This window comes from Humulus lupulus, chromosome 3, assembly GCF_963169125.1.
Source record: "Humulus lupulus chromosome 3, drHumLupu1.1, whole genome shotgun sequence".
NCBI lineage: Eukaryota > Viridiplantae > Streptophyta > Magnoliopsida > Rosales > Cannabaceae > Humulus > Humulus lupulus.
Window position 1 is genome coordinate 133786012 of NC_084795.1, and position 10633 is coordinate 133796644.

At 39.8% G+C, this 10633-nt stretch overlaps 2 protein-coding genes across 3 annotated transcripts; one reads left to right on the forward strand and one right to left on the reverse strand.

Annotated features, from left to right (window-relative positions):
• Nucleotides 1–1381: 1381 nt before the first annotated feature.
• Nucleotides 1382–2734, forward strand: LOC133823164 (uncharacterized). 2 transcript variants are annotated; one of them, XM_062255774.1, is made up of 2 exons: nucleotides 1382–2361; nucleotides 2472–2734. In XM_062255774.1, exons 1-2 carry the CDS (start codon nucleotides 1485–1487, stop codon nucleotides 2504–2506), a joined length of 912 nt encoding a protein of 303 aa, XP_062111758.1. In that variant the 5' UTR covers nucleotides 1382–1484; the 3' UTR covers nucleotides 2507–2734. The 2 variants fall into 2 exon arrangements, with proteins under 2 accessions (XP_062111758.1, XP_062111757.1); XM_062255773.1 differs by having other exon boundaries at nucleotides 1390–2361; nucleotides 2466–2734.
• Nucleotides 2735–3383: 649 nt separating this feature from the next.
• Nucleotides 3384–7636, reverse strand: LOC133823163 (hydroxyproline O-galactosyltransferase GALT4-like). Its single transcript, XM_062255772.1, has 8 exons — nucleotides 7504–7636; nucleotides 6397–7376; nucleotides 5775–6007; nucleotides 5397–5687; nucleotides 5153–5281; nucleotides 4886–5059; nucleotides 4023–4130; nucleotides 3384–3923 (listed from the first exon to the last, which is right to left on the reverse strand). The coding sequence occupies exons 2-8, from the start codon at nucleotides 7250–7252 to the stop codon at nucleotides 3714–3716; spliced, it is 2001 nt and encodes a 666-aa protein (XP_062111756.1). The 5' UTR covers nucleotides 7253–7376; nucleotides 7504–7636; the 3' UTR covers nucleotides 3384–3713.
• Nucleotides 7637–10633: the final 2997 nt, after the last annotated feature.

Below are 10633 nucleotides of genomic sequence, written 5' to 3' on the forward strand. Positions count from 1 at the left end.
TATACAAAACTAAGGAGAAATATACTATTGTGTGTCATCGAAATCAAAATAAATGTTCTAACATCAAGGGTACACATTCTCATAAAAAATGTCGATGCATAATTTATCCCTGAAGTACTGAATGTTGTCATCGATGACATATGATAAGGGAATGTCTCCAAGAATAAACTTCAAGTGTTTGATGGCTTTTAAATACTCATGTTCTAACACTTGGCATTTTAAAAAAATTAAGTATGTTATTGAACATACAATGTAAAATTCCCCATCCTAAAAGGGTAAATGAATGGGGAGTAATTTAGTTAACCGGTTTTACGGCCCACTTGGCCTTAAAACTATTTTAGGAGACTCATGAGTATTTAAAAGTCTTCATTGACTCAAATTTATTCAGATTTTTTTAGGACTCACATGAGTAATTAGGATACTCATTGTGTGTCCTAAAATATATTTTTTAAGGACTCTTAATTAATGTCGTGATATGTCCACATAAATTTTTAAGAGCTTGTGTATAGATGTGTCCTAATATGGTGACCTATAAAGTTCATTATGTCGAAGTGCTCCCTTTGTCTATATATATAAACATACACCGGTAATTATGAAATTATAACCTTCGTATATCATTCCTCCGAGTTCTATATGAATATATTGATAAAACCAAACTTACTAGGCATGAAAACGAAAATTAAAGAAGGAATCTAACAAAAGAATAAAGCAGAAACCAAAAGTTACCTAGCCAACCAATCTAACACCGAAACAAAATATTAAAATATATATTGTATACAAAACAATATATCCTTTCTCTTCATTTTCCAACAAAAAAGAAAGAAAAAAACAGCTGCCATAAAATAATATATATAGTTATACATTAATATAATACGTGTGTTACACTAGAAGCAATGAAACATGCAGTAAAACGTGCACCAACTAAACTCCACACTCTTGTCACAACTCACAAATATTTTGATGCGTAAGTTACATTCTAATCAGGGGCTAAGGATTAGCTGGGGCTTAGGCACCAAGTGAAAAAAAAAATTATATATATAAGTATTTAATTTTTTTATTTGTACAAATTAATAAATAAACAATTTTACAAATTCCTACTTTGTTCCGAATTCGGTTTTAGCTTATAAAAACACTTATTTAAAACTTTTATAATTTTTAAGAAATGTAATTTTTATTTTTTTAATTAATTTTTATTATTTGTTTCGAAAAAAAAAATCTGTACCTCCTTTAACTAACTCCTGGGTCAAAAAAATTATAAAGCTAAAAAAGAATCAATTACAAATTTCAAATAATATGCTATTAGTTGTACAGGAATTTAACCAACATTAAACAAGTGAATTAAATACTCAAAAACAGCATTATTAGAAACACACACATCATTTCAACTTATACATAAATAGCACACAACACACTCAGCTTCTGAAACTCCCTGCACCGATTCACTAGATATCACTATCCCAAGTCTCTTCCAAAACAAAAAAACAATGGCAATCTTTCAGAACCATTCTCTCCTCCTCCCTCTCCTTCTCCTTGTTCCTTTCATGGTCTCATCCCAAACCTGCCGCCGAACCTGCGGCAAACTCCCTCTGAAGTTCCCCTTCGGCGGCGGCCCCGGTTGCGGTGACCCCCGCTTCCAACAATACGTGACGTGCAACACCATAGACGATCATGGCCAAGAGCAACTCACCTTGACAACTCACACCGGTTCTTACCAAGTCACAGCCATAGACTACGTCAACGAAGTCCTCTACATCTCAGACCCTTCCATGTCCACATGCTCGTGCATCAACACTCAACCCTCCAAAGGCTTTGGCCTCGATTCGGATGCCCCTTTCTCTTTCCACGACGATACAGTCTTCGCTTTACTTGACTGTTCTCTTTCCTCGTCACCAATTTACCACTCTGATGGAGCCAACGGCTCTGATCATTACGGAGTCCCACTATGTGATAATCATGGAACAGTCCCCATATGCAGCTTCTTGTACTCTTGTAGAGCTATTAGTACTATCAACCTCCCTATCTCCACGTGTTGTGTTTATACGCCGGTTGATCTCGGACCGGCGTATGACATGGATTTGGAGAAGCTGAAGTGCACTTCTTACTCTGGCTTTTACAGCTTTAACGGAAGACAATCTGACCCGGATAGTTGGAAGTATGGGATGGCTTTGAAATATAAGTTTAGTGTTTATAATGAGTATCCTAGAACTTGTGCCGAGTGTGAAAAGAGTTACGGAGTGTGTGGCCACACTGGACCTTATAACTCATTCATATGTAACTGTGCTTCAGGGATTAATTCTACTTCTGATTGTTATTTTGGACAGAACTATAACTTTGGTTCAAGACTTCTCCCATGGAAGACAGGTAAGAAAATGTGGCTTTGCTTTTGGTACATTTTACTTTGTTGTTATTATTATTATAATTTTCTTTTATTGCTCCTAAATTATTGTACATTCATTTTCTGGCAGGAGCAGTACTGTTGGTGTGGCTATTAGTTTGGGTCTTGTAGACTTGAAACTAAGTTTTTCGACCTTTTTTTGGGCTGATTCTAAATATTATTGTGGAGCGAAAGCAATGTTTGGTTAATTATTAATAAGGGAGGAAGAAAGGGTAATTATCATTTTGCATTCTTGGGGGCAAAGCTCAAACGTCAGCATGATATTGTCAGCTCATTTTATCTTTAAATTATGTTGAAGTTTCAAATGTACCAATTATGATTATGAAGCAAAATTTAAAACTTACTGCATTCAAATAAAAAATTAAACCAGTTCTATATTATATATATTATTAATATAAAAGATCATGGATGACTCGGGTGATTTGAGTGCCAACAAATTTGTAAAGTAACTAATGTCTAATGGTACCAAAATAAGATTCTGGAATTAGGTTCTTCTTTTTCACTTCTTGTGAGTACTACATCAGCCGATATAAGAGAATCACTTTTATTACGATTGTTCTTTCTTTATCGTCGTCACTTTATTCCCTGCCCTAGAAAGCAATATACAAAGCACATAGACAGAGAACATATAAAATAAGATTTAGGTTGGTGGACAAAAAAGAAGCCCAATAAGTTATTTTATTACATTAATAGCCCACCAACCTACTAAATATCTGGTTAATGTGCAAGTTCAGCAAGTATGTGAAATCATTTGCTCACTTTGTAAATAAAAAAGCTATCGGCCACACAGAAATGGTTAAGAGCATAATGCTATTTGGCTTATTTGTACTTTTCTTCCGATTACATTCCCTCGTTTGGGAGGTCCGTGATCAATCCCTAAAAAAAACAACTAAACATCACTATAAAGGAAGAAAAAAAAATGCGGGAGCAAAACTTTTATCATAAAGCAGAGCTGGAAAACACTTTCAATCACTACGAGAGACAAATCTGTGGCAAATTTGAGATGCATTTAATATCATTGACCATAAGTGAACTGTCCACTATTCGAAGTACAAGTTTAATGTCTGTATGTGTATATGCAATAGGAAAGAATACAAAAGATGAATTGCATTGCCGGGATCAGGAAGCTATACTAGGTGTATAATTAAATAAATTTGGAATGGGGCAGAGGCTGCCCCCACTGTGACTTAGAATCTAATCCTTCCGAATATCTACAGAGATGTAATAATCTTACTATGACTGCAAAAACCAGTTACCCTGTGTTGTTTCTTCTTAAGTTTGAGAAGAAATACTATCTTAAATTATGTGTTATCTTTTGTCATCTCATGTTACAGCATTGGGGTCTTCCACTTTGCTGCAATTTGCTCCACATGCAAATCATCTGTCGAGGTGATTGGTAGTGTGCAGTGTAATAATCATCAATGCAACCAAACTGGCAGAATTTCAAGCTATGCAGATAATATACGGGTTTTGAACTGTTGAACTGTTCAACCCACATGCCCATGCTCACGTCTTCCATCTTGAATAACTGAGCGATAATAAAACATTCATGTAATTGTCAAACCATTGACTTTACGAACATAAATACAACAAAGAAAAAACAAAAAGCAAGATTGATCCGACTTACTCTCAGCTTGTGCTTTTCGAACTCAGATATGATGAACTCTGCAATGTCACTGGATATGATGTAGCCTGGACCATTTGCATAAGGTGGATAATCTTCTTCTGGCCATTCCTTGATTTCAGCCAAAAATGTATATGTATGTGGTAAGATCATAAGTACAAGTTCAACGTACCGACAGCAAATGAAGTTGGCAAAATGAATTTTTGAAAATATTAGATTCAGATCTAGAATAATGGTTTAGATTTCTGCAGGATTGATGGTTTTAGACACACAAAGAAGTACTATACGAACTACTTATGCCCCACTTGTTTTAACAAAAAATTGACTACCCTGCAAACAATGTGATGTAGAAGAACTATCTAGAATTATCAAGAATAGTCTAGAACAGTATTTTATCCTCAGTTTGTTATTTTATTATTTTTGTTAGTTTTACTAAGGACTACATATGCCTAAGAAAGAAAATGTATTAGCAGATTATCATATATTGAAATAGAATCTTGAGAAAGAGTTTCTCTTGTTTGGGGTTTTCCCCTTTGTTTGCCATAGATCTAGTTTGAGGTTTGCTCATTATTTCAAACCCGCTGCATCACAATGCTAATATGCCATCAGACATGAATTAAGCTAGACAATTAGCAGGCAATAAAAACATGCCGTCGTCCAATTTCTACAAGATTAGCAGATTGTCCCCAGCAGCAATAAAGAATCACATCAAAATCCTTTCCCGAACATATAGAGTTTCATACAAGACACCAACGTTCAAGGAGATATACAAAAAATAAAATTGTAATCAATTCTCATTCAGATTTAGAGCAAGCAAAGAAGGCGACTATCAGATAGGAGAATGGAGAACCAAGCAGAATTCATACCTCGTATGTCACTGCCCATTTGCCATGACGGAAGGGTTTGTGGTGGTAGTTGACGTTTCCAATATAGAGACTTTTATCTCCACGAACTTTGTGTGCCTCCTTAAGCACAGCATCTACCCTAACAAACGTGTCGTCATCACACTTCATCACATACTTTGCAGTAACCGTGCGAACCTGACAAGACAAATAGCCATATAAATTTTAAAATTGACAACTGTAGAAATAAAAGATACAAATGTAGGAAAATCTTATTCAGACACCACTCACCCCATATTCACAGATTGCTATCGTCTTCAACACAACAAGGTCATAGTTATCCATATAAGGGACTATAACAATATCACCAAAATAATCTGCTTCCTTTTTTAACTCAATGTTTACCTCCTTTCTTCCATTCTGTCAAAAATGAAATTCTCAGACCTATAATGACCTCAGCAGGAAAACTAATACAAAAATGATGTTTCAAAACTAAAGAAATGCCATCCATTTACCGATGCACATTCTGACTTACAAGTGCCACGAAAAAACGAGCTACGACATCTGAAGATCTAATTAACTTGTGCTGCATCCATGACTTCCTTACAGCCATCCGTTCAGCAAAATGATTACCGGCAGAAAGGATGCCAATAAAAAGTTCCACTCGACCATTAGGAAGATTTGGAGCTTTCCATCTAGCAGCCATCTCAAGATGCATTTGTGGCGAAAAACTAGGATGTGATGTGGGTAATGAGGCCGCGAATACAGAATGCACATCCACATCCCCATTCACAAAAAGTCCTGTGGCATCTTCAAGAACAAATCCCTAAAGACATTAAAAAAACAGAAGAAAACAGAATTAGTATGTCCTGGATTTTAGGATAGTTTCAAGAAGTGCCAAAACAATGCTTACCGTGCGATATGGGAAAGAAGTTACATGCCGACCATCAACATTGATATGGTAACCTTCCAAGCCAGCACTCACGGTAAGCACAAATAGCCTGCCCTCTGCGAAAGGATACGGCCAATCTATGGTCACCTTCTTGGTACGACCAATCAGCCTGTTCAACCACCACAAGGCCTTTGATTCTTCTGAGTGACTATCATCGTCGCGAATCCACTTCTCGCATTTCACCTGTCCATCAACTTCATCAAATAGAAAAATTCAGTATTGGTGGATGTTAAAATAAATTAATATGATCGAATCTACTCAAAGCTTGTTTTGGAGAAAAAGTGAGTGAATATGCAGAATTGAAACTAAAAATAGAATGAAACTTTCAGGAGTAAGAGGACCAATCTGAATTTTTTAAAGATAAAAATCAACTTTTGGGCATTTTCCTGAAGGTCCTACCACAGAAATGATATGATTGCCCCAATTCGGACCATGCCCTGAAACAGTTTGTTTAATTTAGCTAGAAATAGATTGTAAGTACACTCTGTAATCATCTACCTTGAAGACTAAATTCAGTTCAATGCAAAATGTTGATTTTTTACGGGAGAAAATTTTCGAGAGAAAAGACGTCCCAGTCACCTACCGCTTTCTTCATCGGCCCTTGATTTCCATCCTTCACACCTAAGCGCCGGACCCCATTGCATCCGATAACACGTATTCTGCTCAATCACAGGCTTTCCACTCCAATCCCCCTTCAGCCTCGGATTGAAATGCAATATCCTCGGCGGGTCTTCTCCATCCACGGTCTTCAAGCCCTGCAACTCCATCATAAACTGTGAAACCATAACCGATTCATCTCCTTCCTTCAACACTGCTATCTTAGGATCATATTCAGCGTGAGCCCAACGCGGTGTACCAACAACTGTGATATGAGACCATAGTGTCAACCCACAAGGAAGCACCAAAACTCGATTTCGAGCCTGAAAATCGGAACCAGAAAGCGTAATCGAATGAGGACACTGCTCGGACCGGTTAGCTGGCTTGCCGGCTGTTTGTTGCTCAATTTTCCCAGACTTAAGCTCGTCCCAGAGCTTCCTACCTACCACCCAAGCATGCTTCACTGCCTTTTGAAGTTCGGAGAATCCATCTTTACCAACGTTCCCATCAAAGACGGTCTCATTGAACACCAAACCGGAAACTTTCTTGAACTCACGAACGCGTCTCTCTGAGGTTCGATACGGCTGGCTAAAAGGGTCCTCCGTGGGACGAGTTGGGGAGTCTTTATCAACCAAATCCTCCTCGCTCTCAAGCGGTTTGGGCAAGCTGTCGCCGATAAACCCATAGAGCCCATCGGTTGAGCCCGACCCAAACCTGGTTCTGAGCACCAGAGGGATTTCGAAACTCATGAAGAGCATGTAAAAAGACAATAAAGCCATCAGCATTTGCAGCAGTCTGAGTCGACTGGGAGACATCAGCGAGTCCAACTTCCCTCGCTTCATAGCCTCCTCCGCCTAAAACGCCTCCACACCTTACACCCACTAAACACCTAGGTTTTGTACAGACAATGAGTACGGTTTGAGATTGCCAGTTCACCAGAGCACCTCCGTTCAGTAAACCCTAACCCTAAACGCGAATCAAGAGAACAAAGAGAGTTAAACTCGAAGTAAAAGGAAGGCTTAATATGTATTGTGGAAATTTGACGAAAATGAAAGTTCTATGCTGAAAAATGAAACAAAAAGATGACACCCACCATTGCTGGCTGCGTGCCGAGCTCTTTTGCTTGTCTGGAGTTTTGTACGCAAATGGCAAAAATCAAGTGGAAAATGACGCGACTTTAAAATAAGTAAATAATGTAGTGTAGAAATAAGTTACTATAATATAAATAAATTTCCGAAAACGGTGTCGCACAAGCGTAGGAAATAATTGTATATATTCTAGATACAACCATATGCAAGTAGTTTGTTTGGTTTTATATATAGAATTTATTAATTAATTTTTTATTAAATTTATATATATATATAAATTTTAAATAAATAAATAATATTATATATAAAAAAAAACTACATATACTTAAATATATATTATATGAAATATTAAATCATAACATTGTTTATAATTTTTTTAAATATGTATAAAATGAGTCTTTTTAAATTAAATAATAATTTTTTTAATAAAAATTAAGATTATGTATCATATATTATTATCATTGTTGAATATGTTTTCACCAAATGACACATGAAAATTCGAGAGGGCACGTGGCAAGGACACGTGCCACTTCAAGTGAGGTCACGCCCCAAGGATCAGTCCTCGGAAGGTGGGTATCTTAGCTAGAAGCCACGTCCTCGAATAAAGGTAAGGCATGGACGTCTCTCCGAGGCCATGCCCCAAAGACTAGTTAGTAGTCCTCGAATTTTGTCAATTGTACGACTCAACAATTCGCACTCCTACTATGTCGCCTGATAAGAAAATACGTGTGACAGGACATGTTCCTCATAAAGTAGGTAACTTTCTACCGTAGGCCCAGCGTTTATCGCTTGGGCCATGGTGTCTAGTTAATGCAACCCAATACATTAAAGTGGTATTAATACCCCAATAACAGGGAGAGTGTGTATTAATCATAAATAATTAGCAATTAATGACCCCATCAATAGGGTTGGGGATCTCATTGTAAAGGGTTGGGAATTTTTAGAGAAAGATAACATTATACTCAGAGCAATATAAACGTTGCTTGAGAAAACCCATTGGAGATTGCCTTAGCAAGCTTCTAATCTCCTTAATACTAGAGATTCGTGGACTAGGGCTCTTTTATAGCCTGAAACACGTAAAAATTATTGTGTTATTGTTGTTCATTTCTCTAATCTCTCATCTTTATGTTAATAGCGAAAAAGGAATTCAATATTTTTGTGCTTTCATTGAGAGTTTAAAGAAAGCATTCAGAACATTTACAGCCATGGTAACCACTCGAAGAAATGTCACAGACGACGTAGTCCCTCCTACCAGAGTTGAAGGATGGGAGACTAGTTGACAGCCACCTCAAAACATGCCTGAAATGATGGAGGATTATGACGAAGACGTCGAGTACAACAGCGAAGATGACAGTGTCGACCAGGAGTATTATGAGGAATAATACCCTCACCCCATGGACGCGGAGGAAACACCGAAGGTGATGGTGCTCCGTGAACAGGTGGCCACCCAGCAGCAAAAGATTGATGCCCAAAAGGGTAACATCGCTGCCCTATAGGAGATGGTACTTGCCATGAAGGCAACTCTTGTAGCCCAAGGGCTACGAGTGGACCCCAACAGTAATGTACCAGTTAGGCACCCAACTGGCATGCCACTGTACACCCTGTTGGAGTGCCACCTGTCAATACAACCTGTGTGCCCCCCGAGCACCCAGCTGAAGAGGCGCGAGATCTGCCAATTGGAGTGCCCACCAAGCATCCAGCTAGAGTTGGAACCCCAGTGTCGCAACAGGATCGTGGCAAAGGAAAAGTTGATGATAATCCTGCTCCAAAGTAGAAGAAGACTCGTCAAGATCCCGAGGACCACCAGATTCCCAAGTAGACTGATAGGGGTAATGGTCTAGGGGCCCGAGGACACTGCCAAGCTGTCAACGCCTGTGGAGCTCATGTCGTTCCGCCCCGACACGTCTATACGGATCGCGCGAGGCCTGGAGGTAGTGTCCCCTTAGGACCTCGCCAACCCCGTAGGAACAACGATCCGAGGATTCGCCCAAGGAACGTCTTACAGAACTAAGAATGTGGCATCAGTATCTCGGTAAATGATGAGAATATTGAGTCCAATGGAGAGACCGAGGTGGCTCGTCCCGAGGATAACAGCGTGTTCCGGGGTCAAGCTGACCTATGGGACAATCTTAATGCCCGAAGGTGTAATTAGGCCAATGGGCGTGAACCCACTAGGAAAGGTTTATCAAACCTACGGGATAACCTCAACGCCCGAAGAAGAGATAACTCGGCGTAAAGCGTCAACCGAGACCGCGGTCCACTCCGAGCAGAGTTAAAGAGTCTGAAGAAGATCATGCTAAGAATGCCCAGACGGCAAGGCCACGACTCATAATCGGAAGATGAAGAAGTGGATCCATGCGCTCCCCACATTGTGGAAGCCCCCTTGCCACAGAGCTTAAAGATGTCGGCCATCCCACCCTATGATGGCGGCTGGGACCCCACTGACCACCTCTCTATGTTCAACAGAGCTAAATGTGGCATGTTCTTGATCACTTTAACGAGACGAGTTGTTCAAGAAGCACCAACTAGGGTCCATTCACTCGTGGCATCAGCTGTCATCTGCCTTCCGAAGGCAATTCATAGGAGCTTGGAAGGTGAGCTTCGAGGTCAATGCTTTGGCCAACATTAAACGAGGTTGATGATGGCCAGCAATTGATGGCCTTGCAGGCTGGCATCCGCGGGGGGGTCCTTGCTTTGGGATGACCTCCAGCGGAGGGGATGCCAACGGCTCGATGACTCTATTCGTCGTGCACAAGAGTATATCAGTTGGGAAGATGCCCAAATTGGAGCGTTTGGAGGACCCGTCACCTTCCTCACTCCAACTAAATCTGGCCCCATGGCATCGGGCATCCAATATTTCCCTTACGCTTCTAACCAACCAGGCTTGGGAGGAGTCCAGCCCAGCCTGAGCGTCCCGCCCACAGGTTTCAGTGTCGTGTCGACTCCTGGTTTTAGCATGGTCCCGGGAGGATATGGAGCAGCGCCCATTGGATACAATGCTTTTCAGCCTGCATTCAGTGTTGGAGTTGCCACTCCATCCCAGTCTGCTGCACCCAGTCAAACCCCTAGTGGCAATAGACACAAGGGCAAGGGCAAAGGTGAGAAGCCCAAGGGAAATGGAAATGCATTGGCCAA

Bases quoted from the DNA above. Each gene is read 5' to 3' on its own strand.
- LOC133823163 (XM_062255772.1), bottom strand. From the start codon at position 7,252: ATGAAGCGAGGGAAGTTGGACTCGCTGATGTCTCCCAGTCGACTCAGA. The intron at 5,060-5,152 runs GTGAGTGGTGTC...TTGTCTTGTCAG, and splicing joins TAGCAATCTGTGAATATGGG to GTTCGCACGGTTACTGCAAA. The intron at 3,924-4,022 runs GTAAGTCGGATC...ATTATCGCTCAG, and splicing joins TCGAAAAGCACAAGCTGAGA to TTATTCAAGATGGAAGACGT.
- LOC133823164 (XM_062255773.1), top strand. From the start codon at position 1,485: ATGGCAATCTTTCAGAACCATTCTCTCCTCCTCCCTCTCCTTCTCCTT. The intron at 2,362-2,465 runs GTAAGAAAATGT...ATTTTCTGGCAG, and splicing joins ACTTCTCCCATGGAAGACAG to GAGCAGTACTGTTGGTGTGG.